Source organism: Neoarius graeffei, chromosome 18, assembly GCF_027579695.1.
Source record: "Neoarius graeffei isolate fNeoGra1 chromosome 18, fNeoGra1.pri, whole genome shotgun sequence".
In the NCBI taxonomy this organism is placed as follows: Eukaryota; Metazoa; Chordata; class Actinopteri; order Siluriformes; family Ariidae; genus Neoarius; species Neoarius graeffei.
This window is the reverse complement of record NC_083586.1, coordinates 32,576,533-32,599,115: the sequence shown is the minus strand read 5'-3', so window position 1 is coordinate 32,599,115 and position 22,583 is coordinate 32,576,533. Positions and strand designations below refer to the sequence as shown.

The 22,583-nt window shown below is 39.4% G+C and overlaps 1 protein-coding gene across 1 annotated transcript; it reads right to left on the bottom strand.

The window, feature by feature from the left end:
* On the bottom strand, nucleotides 1-22,372 carry fdx1 (ferredoxin 1). The gene is made up of 4 exons (XM_060898710.1): nucleotides 21,839-22,372; nucleotides 9,501-9,625; nucleotides 9,120-9,249; nucleotides 1-981 (listed from the first exon to the last, which is right to left on the bottom strand). The coding sequence occupies exons 1-4, from the start codon at nucleotides 22,021-22,023 to the stop codon at nucleotides 876-878; spliced, it is 546 nt and encodes a 181-aa protein (XP_060754693.1). The 5' UTR covers nucleotides 22,024-22,372; the 3' UTR covers nucleotides 1-875.
* Nucleotides 22,373-22,583: the final 211 nt, after the last annotated feature.

Here is a 22,583-nt window from a genome sequence, read left to right as displayed (position 1 = left end):
TGATCTATCATACTAATTGTTTAATTCACCACTTTATAGGGCATTAAATGTCCAAAGTATCAGAATGAGAAAATCCATTATATACCTTGGCAAAACCACCAGCTTAAAATCTCTCAACCATGGTGGCATGAAAGTGGAAAAACACATCAACAAACCAAAAATACAAGAGCAAATTCAGAAACACATCAAAATGAACTCAAAACAGAAAGGATCGGTTCTTCACAGGACCACTGGTGATTGGACACAGCCTATGACTATCACAAGGAAAAATAACCGCCCGTTATCTAGTTAACCTAACAAATTCAATTTAATGAAATGTCATTCTGGTTCTTCTTACTGGTAAACATGCACCAAGTCCTCCAAGTCCTCCGTTTTCCACATGCTGTCACCAATTTTTTGTTTTTGCTGTTGGGTTTTCAGTTTTGTTTGAGTTTTCCAGTTTACTGTTACATTTTTTTGTTAAATGGTGTTTTGCACTTACAGCTCACCATACTAAAATGTCTCCGTTTTTTTTAATCTTAAAACATATCTTCCTTTGCATTTGTGTGGATTCTATATTAACTACTTGATCAAGATATAAAACATTCACGGAATTTATTAGCACATCATGATCCAGCGTTTGGGTCAGAAATAAAGCTGGTAAATTGACCACAGATTAATCTAGCTCTATAACCGAGCTGTTAAACTACATCCCAGTGCTGTAACCATTAAGGGACTGGACAAAACCATGATTCCTAACATTAGGGCACCTTTCTAAATTCAAATCATACGCTTCTGGACCTTAATCAATACAATCACGCAAAAGTTTTGCCATCTCTCATGATCAATTTATGTTGGTTTATTGTAGGTAGACAGGCACGGGATGGTTCAAGAAACTAAGCAGAGCCATCTGACTGTCTGATGTCCATCAAGCTCTCAGGAACACGCACGGTCATGCCATCCAGAGACTTTGTTAGGCAGATCTGGCAACCCAGACGAGACCTGTAAATGAAAAAGCATAAAAGTGAGAACATTAAATTTGTTCTTTTCAGTTATGACCTGTAGTTTTAACAAAGGAGGATAAATGGAACTCATTACAGTAAAGCAAGTGAAGCTATAATGGTTTAAACGTAGAGGACTTTGCCCCACACTCTTAGAATATCTGGTCATTACACTGGAGGACAATTGGGCAAGAAACAGCCTTAAAAATTTAAGACTGTACTCTTATTAGGTAGCACACCCACTTAATCAGTTGGTAATATTGTGGTGTTTAAGGAATTAAAAAGATAAAAGTTGAATTCACTCCTCACAAGACCTTGCTAGGAAAATAATTAACCTGGGAATTGCAGATTTATGGATATAACTTCTACATTCATCACATAAAATATACAACTTTCATTTATCAGTTCATAATAAAGCTGAGTCAAGATTCAAGTTCAGTTCTTCATAAGAAATATACAGCTATTTATACAACTGTTCGTTCTAGTCCACTAATTTTGAGTGGCTGAAGAGTGTGCACTGGGACACTGACCATATACATCATCTGTGCTTGCCACATAAAATTCCAGCTCCTAGTCTGAAACAGTTATATAGTAGAATTAGTGACACTATTCTTATTGCAAGACTATAAGAAGGGACACTAATTTCACCAGAAGCGCCTTTAAGGGGAACATACAAATTAACGTGAGCCAACTAGATAGCTAGCTGACCTAGTGAGCGTGGCTTCTTCGGGATCCATGTTCATGAGCGGAGCAAAAATAGACAGAACATCTGGCCATATTGTGTCTGAAAGGTCACTTAATGTTAATTTCTTAGTTATTAAACTGTTGTATGAAAGCAATATCATACTCACAATCATACGGTTAGATGGAATATCTACAGAGTTCCCCAGCCGTGCCAATATTCAGTATAAATCACAGTCTTACTCCTGTGATATTGTTAAATGAAGGACAAGTGGGCACTAATCAGTGCAGTCAGGTCTTTACCTTAAGAACCTCTGTCCTACTGATAAATTCTAAACTGCACACTTAATTGCTTCATCAAATTTACAAATTAGAAATTCATTACTGATCACAAATTAACAAAAAAAAAAAACCCTTGACAAAATGTCAACCAGAGGTGGAAAGTAACAAATTACATTTACTCATGTTACTGTAATTAAGTAGATTTGTGTAATTTGTAATTTAAGTAGTTTTTGAAATGGGTAATTTTACTTTTACTCAAGTACATTTTGAACCAAGTATTTTACTTCGCTACATTCGAAAACCGCCCATTACTGAGTAAAAAAATAAAATGCAGGGGAAAAAACAAAAAAAACAATTGGCCTGAACTGAAAGGAAACTGGTGCAGGCACGCGCACGGAATATCCATATTAGCCTACATGTATCGTTGGATGATGGCTGGTGCCGAGGTAGCCGAGCAAGAGATAGAGGAGGTCATGGAGGAGGTTGAGGATTGCCAAGAAGAGAATTCCCGTGGAACAAATGCGCCAGACAGCGAGGGAAATCCTTGGCCGTCTCTCAGCCAGTACTTTGCATTCAAACACAAACGAGGCAATAACATAATAATGCAATGCAAAATGTGCCTGCCCCGCCATACAGAGCTATCAGTCTACAAAACTTCCACATCAAATCTGTGGAAGCATGTGGTGGTAAGTAGATGTGCATTTACCTGTGTATTCCAAATGTTATATTTATTGTTTGATTAAAACCTTCCACTGTTGAGTAAAATGTGCCTTCATTATCAATTCTTTTGGCCGCCTAGCATCCATACTGATCACTAACATTTCAAGTGAAGTAGCCTAAATGAAATGAATCACCTCACATTTACAAATTTGTTTTATCAGAACGACAGTCAGAAATAATACGAGTGCATGGTTTTAGTTGCAATTGGTCTCTTATGAAAAAAAATCCTAATTCATGTATAGACTAGCTCCTGGGTTGTTAGCTGTAGACTAGACTAGAGCTTTGGGAGGTCACTGATAGGCCATCAAAACATTTTCACTGTCTTGGATGCTTTGTTTGAGATTGGTTTTATTTTCTTTTTTTACTGTGGTGTTTGAGTTGGACCATATAATTCAGAATTTGGCACTTTGCTTAAAATGTTTTATGGGGCGGTCTCAAAATAGTTTGCACATTACCTCTCGACAGGTTGTAAACATTATGCAGTTAATTTGTCAATTATATTTTCTATATAAGGCGGCACGGTGGTGTAGTGGTTAGCGCTGTCGCCTCACAGCAAGAAGGTCCTGGGTTCGAGCCCCAGGGCCGGCGAGGGCCTTTCTGTGTGGAGTTTGCATGTTCTCCCCGTGTCCGCGTGGGTTTCCTCCGGGTGCTCCGGTTTCCCCCACAGTCCAAAGACATGCAGGTTAGGTTAACTGGTGACTCTAAATTGACCGTAGGTGTGAATATGAGTGTGAATGGTTGTCTGTGTCTATGTGTCAGCCCTGTGATGACCTGGTGACTTGTCCAGGGTGTACCCCGCCTTTCGCCCGTAGTCAGCTGGGATAGGCTCCAGCTTGCCTGCGACCCTGTAGAAGGATAAAGCGGCTAGAGATGATATGAGATTTTCTATATAAGGAAGAGCACAGTGTTACTAAGGAATCGCTTAGCTGTCTTTAAATCGTGAGAGCCCAGGACACTGAGTTTGGTTGGTTTACGTTTCATATGTGTCATTTAGTAAGTCTGCTTTAGTGGCTTTAATAGATTAGATTCACTTTATTCATCGCACATCAGGGAAATTCACGTGTTACAGTAGCAAGAAAATGTCAAACAGATAAATAAAACTGAAATACAAATTAGACAAATGAAGGATTAAATACAGAAGGCTATTTGCATTATCTACCGTGAAAAAGTATAGAAAAATTGCCTTATTGAGAGGCTCGGAAAAATTGCACATTACAGGTAGACTCTGTGTGTGTGTGTGTGTGTGTGTGTGTGTGTGTGTGTGTGTGTGTGTATATATATATATTATATATATAAAAAAAATATAGCAGGCGTTTGTCAGTAAAGAAAAAAAAATGGATGATAGAATTTACACGTTATGCCACTTGTAATTGAAAATGTTTTATGCGGTAGTCCAAACAAAGCTTTATACATTATACTGCCTGAAAGGTTATGTGGACTAATAGTTCATGAAAAACAATTTGATTTATGACTTGTCCTTTCTTTTTTTACATCAAATAATTGAAAGTAACTTTTACTCAAAGTACATTTTAAATTGAGTACTTTTTTTACTTTTACTCGAGTAGATTTTTAGATGGGTACTTTTACTTGAGTAGAATTTAAGCAAAGTAAAGATACTTTTACTTAATTACAATTTTTCAGTACTTTTTCTACCTCTGATGTCAACACAAGGTAACAACAACAACAAATGCAGCCATGAGCCAAGTCCCCAAATAAAAGCTGCTGGTATTAACCTCTAATCCTACTGTTTTATTGTGACCTTCTTGTGACATTACAAATCAGCTCATGTGGATATACTCAAAACGTAGGAGCGAGTCCTGTAAAATGTTTCAGTTTTTGGGTAGGTCTTTCCTGAGATTTGGATTTCCCTTACATTTACTATAGAACCAAATAACTTAAGACTATTCCTAATTTTGAACATTCAGACATCTTGACCTGATTTCTCTATGAATGTCTCAGTATATCAGCAAAGTTAAATGCTGTGTATTTAGGAGTCCATCTGAAGTTATTACAGTGAACCAAATGTACCCAATCAAAAATGTAAAACAAGTCAAAAAGTGTCATAACTGCAAAAGAAAAACAAACTACAATGATGAAACATTTCAAAAACATTTACAAAAATTGCATATGAAAGAGAAAGATTTTATGCAGGTATTCATTAATTTATTTCCTCCCACAACTCTCATACCAAAATTTTTGGTATTCATCATTGACTTCCCAATCTCTAAAACACCATATTTATTTTTATATCGCTCATCAAAAAAATTCCCATGCAGGGATTAGCCAAGGATGGCTCATGTGACAAAATAGTTCCACCATTGATTAAGCAATGTATCTCGTGACGTAAATAAACATACAAGATCAACTGTGAGCTACTGCTGACTTACGTATCCCCCGTTCCCGCTTATATCAGAATGCAAGCAATTGAAGGAATAGGACACTTATGATGAATGCTGACTTCAACAAATAATTAACCCTGAAACAAGTAAGAGCAGTGTTCTCACCAAAGATTTTAAATAGCATCCTGGTAAACTATCATCTTGAAATAGCACTTTGCTTCTTGAAATTGCATCAAAATTTGTGTTTCATAAATATATTCAGTTGGTAAACAGGAAGTCGATGTGCGACAGACCTGAAAACGTTATATACGGTATAGAACCTCAAGCTGAAGCTCGGTACCAAATATCAAGCAGTTGTGATTTGTAGTTGCTGAGAAAAGCGTTACGAAAATTTTGTAAATCCACCCTATAGGTTTTGTAAAAACATAGTCAGTAAACAGGAAGTTGATGTACGACAGAACTGAAAACGGTATAAACGGGACAGAACCCCAAGCTGAAGTTTGGTACCAAGTGGCTATGACTTGTGGTTGCTGAGAAAAAGGGTGTTTTGGACAGACAGAGGTTTTAAATTAAAAAATAAATTTAAAAAAAAGTTTTTGTTTTTTTACCCATGTGCATAAAAAATAAATAAATGAATACAATAGATAAATAAAAGGATATGGTGCGAGTCAGTCATGGTATATCCTGGATATACCATGAACTGATGTTACAATTTCTGTGAGCATTCCTGTGTGTAGATCCATGCATCATGACCATGTCTAGCAAAGCAGGCGATAACATGGTAATAAATAAATAAATAGGTTTAAAAAAAAAAAAAAAGCAATGGCATGGTACATTGCACATGCAGGTCAAAGGTCACTCTGACGTAAACAAACATGGCTGCCTCCAGCAAGTTTATGCCAAGATTCAATCTCATCGACGAAAGTTAAACACTTTCAGTTTGGAATTTTTTGATGAGGGATATAAATCAAATATACCATGCACTGAGAGGCTCTGGTAATTATGGATTCTTTTCCATGACTGGCATAGTACTATTTTGTGAGCGGCGCAGCCCCTCAGAAAATAGTACTATGCCAGTCACCTCAGAGAATACATAATTTCAACTGGAGCTTCAGTGCATGGTATATTTGATTACTATAGTTTATCATCATGATAGTCAGGGGCTATAAATCAAAAGTGTAACAATGTGCCTGGGTTGCACTACAATGGCCCTATTTCTCTAATGCACGTTTCTTCGAACAGCAGAATTGTGACTAAGGCTTCACAAATAAAATCCATATTGATTTTCTCAAATGAATTCTATTCAAAACCTGTTGCAGCAAATGTACAGTCTGCAGCATTTGCACTCAAGCAGCCATTACAGAAAACAGAACAGTACTATTCCCTTTATTCACTGTGACCAATGACCTCATGCATTCATCCGAATTCTGGCTCATTTAAAATGGCACCCTCCAACTGGAGAGGGTGGGACACATGCTTCATCTGAAAGTAATGTTGCTGTGATTAGCACGATTGGCATCATCAAGATATAAACTCACAATCTCCCAACAATGGGGTGAACTCTTTCCTGGTGAACCACTCAGGAGCTCACCATGCTGCTTCTGTTCCCCGCTTCCTGTAGCTAAGCTCTGCAGATCCATCTGCCTGTAACTTGCAACTGATCCTGCTTTGCCCATCATACTGAACTTCTTGTAATAATCATTTAATATAAGAACCTTTAATGAAATGTGGTTCTTAGTCAATTGTCTAAACCACCTTATGGGACACTGACCCATAGGCATTTGCCATGTCTAACCAGAGCACCACCAAGACTCCATTCTCTCATATTCCCTTCATCATCCCCTTCACAATTAGCAAGGAACCTGAAGTGGTCAATTCTTAAGGACTTTGAAGATCTTCCAGAACCAATTTTACCAACAGTGGGTAGTATTAGGTGCCTTGTACACTTTGTGAGATGTACTCCATTTGGCCCTGACGCTAAACTTGATTAGCTCTCATCACCACCTCCTGCTGGCTCAATACTGTTACTTTATATGACTGAATTTTGTCGATTTATGAGGCTGTTTCACTGGCCCAAATCCTCCCCCCTGTCTAGGTGTTGGATTTCCTCTTTAGGGCATGTCAGGCTGCTACTGCATTTCTGGTTCAGAAGTTTTTGGAAACACAAAAGGGGAAACGTTCAACCAACTAGGGATCGACCGATATGTTTTTTTCAGGGCCGATACCGATTATTATGGAATTGGGATGCCGATAACCGATATGTGCAACCGATAAATGTAAACATTATAATTCACATGAAATTAAACATAGCACACACTGACACAGACCTTCATATCCATGAAATGTATGTTTAATTGTAAAATTGAACATGAAATTTTGTGCAGGGAGATGCCAGCAGCATTTGTACAATAAAGTCAAACATTAGTTAGAATAAAATGAGAAATAAAATAAAAATAAAATAAATATTCACCAATAAAAAAATAAAATCACTCCCTACTATATTACAGCTCACCATTTTCAGTGGAAAATAAATGAAAATACACTCTGGATTCTGGATAGAGAAAGTGAGAACGGAGTGTTAAAAGCTCTGGTTAAAAGGAGCGGCTGCTCCTTTAAGAGTCTGTTCAGAGAACGGAAGTCGGAGTGAGGGGGCGGCCGCGGCTCTGCTCCTTTAAGAGTATATGGCTTTCCGAATCAGAAGCGCTAGCGAGGAGAATCACTTGCGCAAGAATTATAAATACTAGTGGAGTACATTACAGCGCAATGTGAAGTAGCATAAGAACATTTAAGTCAAGAGTTTAATTGATGTATTTCGTTCATTACCGTTTATCCAAGCAAATGTGCATCCACGACACAATTAATTACTGAGCCCACAACAAGCATCCTGACAAACTCCCTACAGTATTACATAGCCTACTAGCACCATATCACACCTGGCTTGTTTAAATGTTCAAATAGCGCTTTATAAAGTTACCTAACATATACAAGTGCAATGCGCTTTTTGAGCACGAGTCACGTTATGAAGTTTACTCATCACCATAACAAAGAGCCAGTAGGCTTGCGCTAGCCTACAGAACACAAACACTACGTTTTATTTCGTCTTCCCTTGACCACCTCTCTGTATGGCTGTCATTCTACTGTTCGAGTAGAACTACTGACACATTCACAACGTTTCCAGACGGGGATTTAAAAATGACTGCAGCCTACGTTATGCTGGGGGCTGCTTACTATGGACAACATTACATGTAGTTTCAGCGAGACTAGTTGGTTGTAGGCTAATTCAAGTGCTTCCTTCCGTAAGCTGAGTTTGCCTGGCTACACAGATGCAAATGGACAATTTTAACGAGTAGTAGATGAAGAATGTAAACATATAATGATGTTGTGCTTTTGCAACTTGTGTGTTTGTGACTTATTGCGGCAAAAGCAGCATGTCCTTACCTTGAAGTGGGATCTACTTCTGCCCGAGTGCCCATACGGCCACCTTGAAACAGTTCACAGCGTTTAGCTACGCGTGTTGATTGGCTGTATCCCTTGTGCCGCTTCTGCCCGAGTGCCCGTACGGCCGCCTTGAAACGGTTCACAGCGTTTAGCTACACGTGTCGATTGGCTATATCTCTTGTGCCAAACAAATCAGATGTTGTGGTGGGCGGGACCGTGTTCTTGAACTCAGAGAGGCGAGTGCAGGAAAGGACGTGCAGTGACAGTCGCGTTAGGAACAAAATGGCTGCAAAAAGGCATGTTATCGGCATATCGGTGGAAATTATGGCCGATACCGATAACCCTAAAAATGCAGAATATCGGGCCGATATATCGGTCGACCCCTACAACCAACTGTTAATATTGCTGGTTTCCAGTCATAACTTTGTTTTTAGAAGTGCTGGAGATGTAAATGAGGCCAGTGCAAAAAGACACATCAAGAAAATCCCACATAAGAGATAATACTTCCATTAACCAGCAGCTTTTTAAAGCTTTACAGTATTGCTGGATTGATGGCTCCTTTGGAATTTAGTTTTTATTGTTTACATTACAATAACCCTATCCTATGGCAAATGAGAACTGTGTCACTGATGTTAGCACCAACTAGTATTTATGCAACTAAGCGGGAAAGGAAACTTACGTATCTGTGAGACCATAGGCAAGATCCAGCATATCCATTTCCTCATCACTAATTGGTCCAAGCTGTTTATACGTCTCCTCTTCAAAGATGACATGACATGTGGAGCAAGCTAGAGTTCCCTCACATGCTCCTGGTAGGAATAAAATATTATAATTAGACTTCTTCCCTTTTTCAAAGCCCTCAATCACATTCTTTGAATTCCCCTTGCTTTTTGTTTGGGGGAGGGATCTCTATCCCAGTTTTAAGGGTTGTTTCATTACTTGATTGGCTCAAATGAACTTCTCACAGGTATTAAATGCAAATTTATTTTAAACTGCTTTTTAATATTTACACAGAAGCAGGTTATAGAAAAACAAGTGTCCAAAAATATGTTAAACTCACCATAACCATCAATGTCAAGGTCTTGTTGAACAACAACATCTAATAGTGTGTCCCCAGGAGAAGCCTTAACTGTAATCTTTTCTCCATCACGATTGATGAAATTAACAGTCACCTTGTTTTCTGACCTAGCACCAAAAAGAGAAACAACAGTCATGCTGCACAACCAATCACTATTGCTGGGTTTCAGTCACGCGACTTTTCTTAGCAGTTTTGCCAGAAGTGAAATAGTTGGTGGTCTAAATGGTCACCGTAGTGCAAACAACTAGTGATAACTCGTCAGAGTATGCTCATGATCTAGAAGCCACTGCTCGCTTTAGATATAGTCAAAAGATTGCTATGTGCAATGGAATCAACCCATACAGTCTGGGAAAGAAGGATTTGTCATATGATCTCGAAAACTACCCTTCAGTCGAGTTCGAGTTGCAGACATCCTTCTACACTGCAAAACAGATGAAAGCGTGGAAGAGTATGGAGGCTTACAACTTTTGTGTATATGTGGCGGGGTAAAGGACCTCAGTATCAAGTCACTGCTAAATGAATCCTCTATTGGTTTTGCCTGTGTAAGTATTTTTCTCTTTCTTTCTTTTTAAGCTTTTCATTCGCTTCTTTACAACGAAGTGCTGCAAACTGAAGTGTAAACAAACAGTTCACTTGATTCTCACTTGTGTTCGCTCTTATCTCTCAGGTAAACCATTCACAACTATCATCAAACCCCTTTAAAGACCTGGATCTTAGTTAAACAAGACGGAGAAGTGATCACGGCGCATTGTAACTGTATGGCTGGGCAAGAATTTTGTCATAACCTTCATGCATATGGACTTTGTGAGGAGTAAATAAAGAAACAGCTGCGGACTTTAGCACTTCATGACTAAAAAAAAAAGTGCCGTAAAATAACCACACATAGCAAGAAAAGTACTTGGAAAACACTTTACGACATAGCTGAGAGGGATATACAAACCTTTCACCAAGTGATCACTACAAACTCGAGCATGCTTCGACTCCACTCCCTTCGATTTCAGTGAGAGGTTCAAAAGCCACCTCTCTCGACATCTTTCTGTGAAATCCTGTGTTCGTTCACCCTTTTTTTTTTTTATTAGTTCACAGGGAACCCTGAAGAAACTTATCAGTTTCACGGTGTGATCAATTCAAACAACCTAAAAATGCAAGCATAAGGCATTTGTCATGCGAGCAATGCACCTTCTTCATACAACTGCTTTGTCAACTGAGCTTTGGTAGACCACCAGCTAAAGTTTTGAATAACTAATGAGGCGGATGTGACCTCACGTGAAACACAGCAATGAAAGTTGATAGGTTCCTTTAATGGTTCTATACACAATTAGAACATACTGCCCTCTTGTGGCTGAGAATGCACATGATCCTGAATGATCTCTGAAAGGTTGGTTTAAAGGTCATGGGCAAAGGTTTTCAAATTTATGCACATTTGAAACTTTATGTGTTAAAAAGCCCTCTGTAATTTTCTTCTGGTACCAAGAAGTATTGTTAATAAGTGATAATTAAAATAAGTTTGAATAAGTTAAAGCGGATTACAGTGAATTTCTGCTCAACAATTTTCGTGACCACTTGGCATGTGACGTCATTCAAGACAAACAAATCGCTTGAGTTGAGTCCACTTCTGTTTGCTTGCATTGCCGTTTGGCTTGAGTGCAGACGTGTGTTCGGGAATTTCCAAAGAAAAAGCATGCCTTATTGTCGTGCAGTGAACTGTAACAACGGGACCGGTTCAGGAAGAAGTTTTTACCTTTTTCCGAGAGAGGAGAAGAGGCAGAGAGAGTGGATTGTGCGCGTGAAGCGAGAGGGTTGGCAGCCGGGTAAATACGCCGCTCTGTGCGCCGATCACTTTTTGAAGAATCCCCATCTGTTGGAGAGTTTAGGTGTCCGTGTCGGACAGAGAAGGCTCAAACCTGACGCTGTTCTGACAAAATTCGAACACACAATCGAGCAGTCAAAGAAGAAACAGAGCAGCAATGCTCAAGCAAAAAGGAGAAGATTGGAGGTAAACATTTTTACCTTTGCTTGCAATGGACAAGTCAAGAATCCTGAGGGATCCTGTACAATCATTGTAGACATGAGACAAAAGGGATATTTCCTTGCTGAGAGTAGGCTATAAATAGTATAACGCTTGTATTATTATTAGCAATACATTATATTAGCAATATAAACGAATCCACGTTATATTATAGGGATTATGCGTATACCCGTGTGATTTAATTATTCTTCAAAAGGGCTCTTATTTATAACCCCGATTCCAAAAAAGTTGGGACAAAGTACAAATTGTAAATAAAAACGGAATGCAATAATTTACAAATCTCAAAAACTGATATTGTATTCACAATAGAACATAAACAACATATCAAATGTCAAAAGTGAGACATTTTGAAGTTTCATGCCAAATATTGGCTCATTTGAAATTTCATGACAGCAACACATCTCAAAAAAGTTGGGACAGGGGCAATAAGAGGCTGGAAAAGTTAAAGGTACAAAAAAGGAACAGCTGGAGGACCAAATTGCAACTCATTAGGTCAATTGGCAATAGGTCATTAACATGACTGGGTATAAAAAGAGCATCTTGGAGTGGCAGCGGCTCTCAGAAGTAAAGATGGGAAGAGGATCACCAATCCCCCTAATTCTGCGCCGACAAATAGTGGAGCAATATCAGAAAGGAGTTCGACAGTGTAAAATTGCAAAGAGTTTGAACATATCTACAGTGCATAATATCATCAAAAGATTCAGAGAATCTGGAAGAATCTCTGTGCATAAGGGTCAAGGCCGGAAAACCGTACTGGGTGCCCGTGATCTTCGGGCCCTTAGACGGCACTGCATCACATACAGGCATGCTTCTGTATTGGAAATCACAAAATGGGCTCAGGAATATTTCCAGAGAACATTATCTGTGAACACAATTCACCGTGCCATCCGCCGTTGCCAGCTAAAACTCTATAGTTCAAAGAAGAAGCCGTATCTAAACATGATCCAGAAGCGCAGACGTCTTCTCTGGGCCAAGGCTCATTTAAAATGGACTGTGGCAAAGTGGAAAACTGTTCTGTGGGCAGACGAATCAAAATTTGAAGTTCTTTATGGAAATCAGGGACGTCGTGTCATTCGGACTCAAGAGGAGAGGGAAGACCCAAGTTGTTATCAGCGCTCAGTTCAGAAGCCTGTATCTCTGATGGTATGGGGTTGCATTAGTGCGTGTGGCATGGGCAGCTTACGCATCTGGAAAGACACAATCAATGCTGAAAGGTATATCCAGGTTCTAGAGCAACATATGCTCCCATCCAGACGACGTCTCTTTCAGGGAAGACCTTGCATTTTCCAACATGGCAATGCCAAACCACATACTGCATCAATTACAGCATCATGGCTGCGTAGAAGAAGGGTCCGGGTACTGAACTGGCCAGCCTGCAGTCCAGATCTTTCACCCATAGAAAACATTTGGCGCATCATAAAACGGAAGATACGACAAAAAAGACCTAAGACAGTTGAGCAACTAGAATCCTACATTAGACAAGAATGGGTTAACATTCCTATCCCTAAACTTGAGCAACTTGTCTCCTCAGTCCCCAGACGTTTACAGACTGTTGTAAAGAGAAAAGGGGATGTCTCACAGTGGTAAACATGGCCTTGTCCCAACTTTTTTGAGATGTGGTGGTGTCATGAAATTTAAAATCACGTAATTTTTCTCTTTAAATGATACATTTTCTCAGTTGAAACATTTACGTCATCTATGTTCTATTCTGAATAAAATATGGAATTTTGAAACTTCCACATCATTGCATTCTGTTTTTATTTACAATCTGTACTTTGTCCCAACTTTTTTGGAATCGGGGTTGTAGTATTACGACAAAAGTAATAATTTATCATAATTACCAGGATAAATCGTTTGGGCGCGAGTCTTGTTGAGGTCCGGGGTCACCGTGATCAGAGTCGGCCGAGTCGCTGTCCGATTCTGAGGCCGCACGGTCAAACCAGTGAGCCACATTCACCGATTGCTTTGCAACGGCCATAGGTTCATACATATATGGTTTCACCTCTCGATATTCAATTTGGAGAGTTCCTATTTCAAAATCGCTATCACTTTCAGACATTTTACATGACCAAAGTCCGTACACGTGTGCTCGGTTCGCAAGTAAACACAGTTCCCAGTCTGTTTGCCTTGAATGACGTAACGACGACTGTCCCCTGGCGGTAAAAGTGCGCATAAGTGAGATGTAAACAAACCTTCTGAACTTGCGCAAACCAGTATATTTTAACCGTTTTATTCAATTTTAGGGTGCAACCAGGAAGACTGAATTCGCTTTTTGGGTCGTTCTCCTAGAAAATAAAGTTGATATTCTACGTTCCACCTCTGACCCTGGCCTATGACCTTTAAACTAATTTCTTTCCCTGCAAAGTTAGTAACTACAAAATATCCCCATTGCATGATGAGTACCAGCTTCAGAGGGTGAACATTAACATATGCTTCCTCTAAGTAGGGGGGGTTGTTATTTTAAGAATTTTGACTTTTCCATGTTTTACCCCCCTAGAAATATGGAGATGGTCCATCTATGTGGGAAAATGTCAAATTTTATTAAAATTGAACCTTGCTAACCCCCCTGTACATACCCTCTGAAAGTTTCCATTCTTACAATATGACAAAATACATTACAGTGCTGTTTGATATTAGAATGCTGCTTTTTTTTTTAATGTGTTTTAAAGTTATCGATGAATGCGAACCTCTTCAGGTATGCCACTAGGTACGACTACAACATTTTCAGTGCAGATGATCATTATTTTAAGGTAATAAGCTTAGTGGTAAGTAACCTTACATTCAAGTAAATTAAACGTATGGTAATTCTGCTCTTTTTCAGCAAGTTTTAAAAGTTATTGATGAATGTCACACTCTTCAGTAATACCTCAAATATGAACTATTTTTAAGCACAGAGGATCATTACTTAAGGTTACTAATTTAAAGAACCAGTATGCACAAATGATTCATATCTGAATTATACTGTATATCCCAATGTATTAAATAGTCATTATTTGTATTCTTGCAGGTAAATAATGGCTTCTGCTGCAACACGGTCAAAAGCTAAGAAGATACTAGGTGTAGTAGAGTACATAGAGCAGGCTGAGTTCCCTTCTGGGATGCTTCCAACATTTGGAGGGGTTATTAACTTCAGAGGGTATGTACAGGGGGGTTAGCATTTTTCAGTTGGCCAAATATTGGTATTTCCATACTTAGATAGATCATTTCCATATTTTGGAGGGGGTAGAAAAAATTTTTGGTCTCACACCCCCCCTACTCTAAGATGCATGCAGGACAGCCACCAAATTTTATTTTATTTTTTTAAAGCTGAAACATATTTACACATGCAGCACCATTATGTGCAACAATTGATACATCATGTGACATCAAATAAACAGAAAATATTTTGGAAAAATTATATTAAAAGTAACGTGTTAAAAAAAAAAAAGTGTGTTTTGGTTCATGTATTAAGGAAAATTAAGGGTTATTGAGTGTTTATTACTAGTCTTTAGACTTTAACTTTTATATGCAACAACTAAAACTGGAATTTGTATAACAAAATAAATTTAACTCTGATCATCCTGTACTTTTATATAAAATATCCACCCTGAAAAACATGCACATCAACATTTATTATAAATATCACTGGTGGAAAATATTTATTTCATCTCATCTCATTATCTCTAGCCGCTTTATCCTGTTCTACAGGGTCGCAGGCAAGCTGGAGCCTATCCCAGCTGACTACGGGCGAAAGGCAGGGTACACCCTGGACAAGTCGCTGCTTTTTTTTTTAACCTCTTCATCCACGTTGGTCTATTTTCACTTTGGCTTACCATTTCCTGCATTACCCAAAATGCCCACTGTTCATGGCGCCAGTGGGAATTTCATTCATCTCTAAATAGAACAATGCAGCAGCGCTTTAGTTCTTTAGTCTGTCCTACTCTCTCACCTCATCTGTTCACTCTGCTCAAACAGATAAGGAAAATCTTCAACTTTTATACTAATATTGCCAACAATGCTAGCGTGCTGGTCATGTTGTATATCAATACCTAGCTGAGCAGAGTTTCTGCTGTAACTCATAACATAGCTATACTGTATTCAGAATCCTTCAGTTTAATGTTTACTGTCTTCCCTGCTTCTGTATAGGATTTCTCATATGAGATTGAACATCAGAGGAAATGGTGAGTGAGAAAACAAGTTCTTGCTCTTTTGTTTTCGCAAGCAAACAGTGAAACCTGACCGTTAATCTTTTTAGTTCTCTGAACATTATTCTTCCAACACTATTGTATTTGAGTCTTCAGTAACGTCAGCTCAGCACAGCACACAACTGCTAACTTCTCACAGGAATGATTACAATACAGCACCAAGTAACAAATCAACACCAGAAATTTCATGCCTTTTTTTTTTTTAAGTTTTCCTTTAAAGGGTGTTACTTCCATGGTTGGGTCCAAAGTCACACTGTACTGATTAGAGTACTTTGGACAACCTTGGGCAGCACAGTGGTGTAAGTGGCTAGCACGGTCACCTCACAGCAAGAAGGTTCTGGGTTCAAGCCCAGCGGCCGGCGCAGGCCTTTCTGTGCGGAGTTTGCATGTTCTCTCCATGGGTTTCCTCCGGGTGCTCCAAAGACATGCGGTTAGGCTAATACGGGCTGAGGTGCCCTTGAGTGAGGTACCCAACTGCTCCCCGGGTGCTGTTAGCATGGCTGCCCACTGCTCTGGGTAAATGCAGAGAGAAATTTCACAAGTGTGTGATGAATAAAAGCTGAAGCAGTGAACACACACATGCACAATGAGCACACACACACATACCCAGAGCCCGGGGAGCAGTTGGGAGTTAGGTGCCTCGCTCAAGGGCACCTCAGCCCAAGGCCGTCCTATATTAACCTAACTGCATGTCTTTGGACTGTGGGGGAAACTGGAACACCTGGAGGAAACCCATGCAGACACGGGGAGAACATGCAAACTCCACACAGAAAGGCCCTCGCCAGCCACTGGGTTCGAACCCAGAACCTTCTTGCTGTGAGGAAACCATGCTAACCACTACACCACCGTGCCGCCCAACCAATATAACCAATTCAGAGCTTCAAATGGTCTTGAATAAAAGTTTATTCCATAGTCAAATAACTGCAATGAGAATTGGGAAAGCATTAAACTGGAAAAGACAAAAATAAACACTAATAGTATTGACAGTACTACTGCATGTACTGTACAGTACAGAATGCAGCAGTAGCAAGTGAAATAGCTTGAGCTGACTTGTGAAAACCCTATTTAATCTCGGACTAAGACCTTCTTCTTCTAAGATTAGGCTGGAACAGTTTTTCCCAAAAAAATTAAATACTTGAATGAACCACGAAATAACCAAGAACCTCCAAGTAAATCATCCTTCACAGTTATCTCCTGTATTGTGATTATCTATTATTTAAAGATAAAACTCCTCCAGTCACGTTACAGCATGCAACATTTCTCGTGATGGTCAAAACGTGAAATAAATCTAAACCTTTCAACCAAAACAATTCATAAACCAAATGGTGTTCATGAATTATTTACTAGCAAAAGCCATAGGCTAATTAGTGTGCTTGCAAAAGCACACTATTGTTCTTAAGTTTTATTATTATTATTCCGTTTCACCCGTTTTTTGGATCCACTCCTCCTCCTAGGGCTTTTGAGATAGAGACACCGTTCCAACGCTGAAACGTAGGGCCCGATCTGGAATGGTGTGCTTGTTTTCAGCTTTTGGATCGACACACCTGTTCTCTCATTCTTTTTCTGTCATTTTTTTCCCCATAGAGAATGAATAGGGCTCACAAATCGAATCGTCCTGCTCGGACACAATTCATCGCAGATGCACCAAACCTCACGTGATACCTCAGGCCAACTCCCCAGACACATATATGCATTCGGTTCTGACCCGCACTCATTTTTTCCTCTTTTCATCCATTCACTTCCATTCATTTTTGGCCCCATTGAAAATGAATGGCGTTTTGGGAAAAAAGCTTTCACTCTCCGTCAAATTTTTTTAACCGAGTGACCAAACTTCAAGAGACTTCATATGATGCCTCAGGGCAAGTCCCCACACATATCCATCCCCTCATCTGAGACCTGCACTCATCTTTTTCTTGGTTTTCACACATCCTTTTTTCCCCTCCATAGGCTTCCATTGATTTTTGGCCCCATTCAAATGAATGGAGTTTTGCTCAGTAGCACTTCACCACATATCCGCTGGTGTAGTGTGCTTGTATACAGCTTTTGGATTGATGCACCTGTTCTGTCGTCCTTGTCGTTTTTCTGTTGTTTTTTCCCATAGAAAATGAATAGGACTCACGAATCGAGTCGCCCTACTCAGACATGCTCCATCAGAGATACACCAAACTTCATGTGATACTTCAGACCAACTCCTCCGACACATTCATGCAATCGGGTCTGAACTGCACTCGTCTTTTCCTTTTTTTTCCTCTGTTCTGCTACAGCTCAGCAAGCTGTTCTCAAAGAACTCATCAGATACTTATCTAATCATGGCTCCCTGGTGTTTGTGTCCTTTTTGGATGCCTCTCGTGCATTTGATTGTTTGAACCACACCACTTTGTTATCTAAACTAAAGGTGATTGGTGTACCTATGTATATCATCAGGCTTATTGGTATTGTCATCAAATGTATCATATTAGATGGGGACAGGTTATCAGTGATGGTTTTTACACAAGTAATGGTGTAAGACAAGGCGGTGTTTTGTCCCCTCTTCTCTTTAATGTTTATATGAATGATCCAAGTAATGCCTTGAATAAGACTTCTGTTGGTTGTTGTTGTGCTGGTACCACAATCAACCATTTAATGTACGCTGATGATTTAGTTGTATTTGCACCCTCTGCCAAAGGTCTGCAGAGATTGATGAATGTTTATACTGAATATGGTCAGTACCACAATGTGATATATAATTGTACCAAGTCTCAGCTGATGTTGTTTGATCAGAAACATCTTGAAGTCAAACCCAACATAACTTTAGCTAATTCAGCTCTAGATTATGTTAATCGATATAAATATGGGAATTATTAAAAAATGTTCTGTTTCCGGTCCACCGGCCGGGTGAGTGCCGTTTGTGCGGTTGAAAATTTTTTAACGCCGGTTTTTCTACATTTTTTTCGGGTTCGTAAATCTAAAATCAAACTTGACATTTACGCATTCCCAGGGCTTTCCACTAAGGCTCATACTAGCCAGCCATGACAAATGGGGGGGGAGTAAACACAAAATAAACTCCTGTGCATGCAGTTCTCAGGATTAAATGCATTTTCCACAGACCATTTATTTATTCACTTTACTCAAATACAAAGTAAAATGGCAGTAAATCTTCTTTCTTTTCTTGTGTATTGCATCATGAGGCGTTCCTGGCTTGTAAATCTCTTATTTTCAGTGCATGACACATTCACGCAACTGAGCATGCTATGAATTAACAACGACAACGGTCTGCAGTGGGGCTACACAATTACACACTCAGCGAACATTTCTCCATTTGTGTATGAAAATACACTCCAACGACTCAGTTTGGCTTCATTTACAACCAACGGTGTCTTTTGATGCCAGCACATAATTGAACGAGAGAAGACTGTTTTACCAGAGACAAAATAAGCGTTATCTCTGCTTCTGTTCCCTCCGACACACTACTGCCTCCGCCGTAAAACTAATGATTTTTGACTTTTTTTTTTTACCCCAAAACCATTAAATTTTATCAGCAAAAAGTTGCAATTTATTTGGAAATAAATTCCCCTTCTTGGTGGACTCCCAGGTGAAAATGATTAATATGGGACAAGAGACTTGTTTTTAATCAATTCACATTTGATGACTTCAAAAAATCAATGCACCTTTTAATATAAACGAGCTCTACAGTATTATATTTCTGCATTTTAGCTATTCATGTCTTTGAATACTCTAATCCTTTAAAATGAAGTGCAAACCAGAAAAAAGTTCTATCATATAATTCTCTTAAGCTTTCTTCTGATGTTATCATGGTAGCAGGAGGTCTTGCATATTAAGCAGGCAACATTCAACATCACTCATCACTTCCCTTTCAACTGTTGTGTGGACTAACTAGGTTTTATCTGGACAGGACGTTGTGTAATGTAATACAGATACCATATGGTCAATCTGAAGATCGAGATGGTGATTTTGAATTAAACAACAGGCATGTACAATGGGCATTACATATTGGAAATTTTTTTTAAATCAAAAACTATAAGTTCATCTCGGCCTAAAAAATTTGGGCAGACGCTCCCGCGCGGCACATGCCAGCAATTCCCCCCCGTCCCCCTATGAAATGAACAATAAGTAGGTGAGTTATACATGCTATCATACTTAAAATTTCATCAGAAATATAGATATGATACTATGATTCTCCCCAACATGCTACATTAGATAAGCTAACCCCATTTATAAAAGATACACACTTATATATGACATGTAATTGATATATATGTTTTGGGGCGCGCGCTCCCTCTCTGCCATGCCGATCCTGTAGGCTGCACTGACTCAATACAACTGAAAACTCTGGTCCTCGAGAAAAGAGATAAAAGCCCGCCCACACTGAAAGCTGATTGGCTTATTTTGCTGAGTAACCCAATCAAGATGCTCTTTGTCATGAACAGGCACACAGGCAGTGTTGCCAGATTGGGTGGTTTTAAGTGCATTTTGGCAGGTTTTGAACACATTTTGGGCTGGAAAACGTCAGCAGTATCTGGCAACACTGCACACAGTCTCCCTCACGCACCCCCTCGCGCACGCACATTCTAAGATGCGTGATGCAGACCTTAATGTCACGCGCGCACGCTCTTGCTCGCTTCTATCAATATGCAGGAGACTCCTGGAACTTCCGGGAGACTTGGGATGTCTGCGTTATAAGGTGACCACAGACCGTTAATCATACGCCCCCCCCAAAAAAAAAAAATTTCTCAACGGATTTACATCGATCTCAAAAACGATCATTTTGGTCTGAAAAAGTCGGAAATCCGCCAATCGGCGGAAAATTCTCATCCCTGGTTCTTGTACTGAGTTGGGTAGCCTACACTGTAAAAAAAAATTTGTTGTTTTAACTTAAAAAAGTTAGTGCAAGGGCTGCCTTAAAATTTTGAGTTCACTGGAATTCACATAGTAAGTTAAATTGTTGTGAACTTACTATATTAATTTCAGTGAACTCAAAATTTTAAGGCAGCCCTTAAGGCAACCCTTGCACTAACTTTTTTAAGTTAAAACAACAAATCATTTTTTACAGTGTATGTTGCAAATGCTGTGCGCTCCTGTGGGGGCTTTCCTCGGGCTGTCGCCCCTCTCCTCCTTTATTGCTGTTTTGTTTGAGTGTATATTCTCAAATCACTTGTCTCTTTTTTTGTTTCTGTTTAACATACCATTCTGACAGTTTGGCCATATTGCTGTGTTGAACAGCTTGTTGCACATTCCATTAAAGTGTTCACTTTTGTACACATCTACTTGCTTTATTCATTCAGTTGTGGGGAATGGTTAGTAAGGTTGATTCTGACCTAGGCTATGTTGAGGTCACGTTTACTTTTTAAAGTTCATGCTATAGTGCATACAATTTTAGAGATATGGCCTACATGTGCATATGCATTCTTCTTGGTGTTCTCACAAACAGGTGAAATAAATCAGTTTAAATTTGGCCTATGGACATAGCCTGGCCTATTCTCAGCCATTACAAAATCTGTTGTCTGACCATAATTTAACTGATCTGTATACCACTATGCTACTAGATAACAAAATGCCTGTTTGTTTTATTTCATGTGAGATGTTGAGAAATGTGAGCTTCAACAAAATGATAAGAGCACCTCTCTGAGTGTCACGTTTACGTAAAAAAAAAAAAAGGTGTGCGTGCACGAGCATGGTCGCGCGCAAAAGTGTCCCAGTTTCAGACTAGGGAAATCTGGTCACCCTAATCATGGTGCAATTCATGTGTTGTGTTTTATTTCTATTTCACAGATTTGTATATTTGTATGCAATTTTACATTTTATAATATTATGGACTGTACGTTGTCTGCATGTCTGAAATAAATAAATAAATAAATAAAGCACACTTTACATTTTCTTTGCGGAAATGCAGGCTAGTTTCTCTTGCTAGCTCAGTATTACACCAGGACTCAAAGGCCAAACCTCAAATAAAGGACTACTCCCTACCTGAGTCAACTACAGAGCATAGAAGATTACGGCGTCTACGCACACTATGTAGTGCACTATATTACTACAGAGGGGCATTTGGCATTCAGCCCATAAATGTTAACGTTTGTATTGGCTAGTTAGATACGAAAAAGGTCAGTTACCTGAGAGGCTGCACAACATTGAAGGAGGTTATGTCTCTTTTGCGGATGAGGTCTTTATTCGGGTCAGTTAGTCTGCTCAGCGATGATACAGCTTTGGATGAAGTATTGGCACCCCTTGAAAGTATCCAGGAGCTCTGTGAAAGACCCAAACCGACAAATCTCTTTGCTGCCGCTGAAAAAGACATTGTTTTAAACGTCTAAACCGTATTCGTGCTCGTACCGCCGATCTGAATTAAACCGTGACTGAACTGGGTAAACTAGCTTGTCAACAGTCAGTCGCCTGGCTGTGTGTTAGCACTGCTAGGCAAAGCTCAGAGTACAGGGTTGCCCAACCGCTCCGTTCTCACGTATTAGTTACATAACACCTTGCAATAAACAGATAGTCGACTCTTTCTCAATAATAAAGCAGGCTATAGCACGAACATATTTTGCTTTAGCGGCAGAAGCATCACTATTTCATCTGTACCACACGCAAAACCATTTTAGACACGAAATAAATTAACTTCAAGGTATTTCCTGAAAGGCATAATTGACGTTTGAATACAACCAATCAGCATTGAGACATAGAGTTTAGAGGCGGGATTTGTGCCGTATTCAAGTCACGTGCTACAACATGAACGTCAAGCTTTTCAGTTTATTAAAACGCTCACATCCAATGAACATGCGCACACAAGCTTCCTCCCTGTGTGAATGCACGTGTTGCCAGATATATGGTAACCTTTATCCAAAAACTATTTTCCGTTTT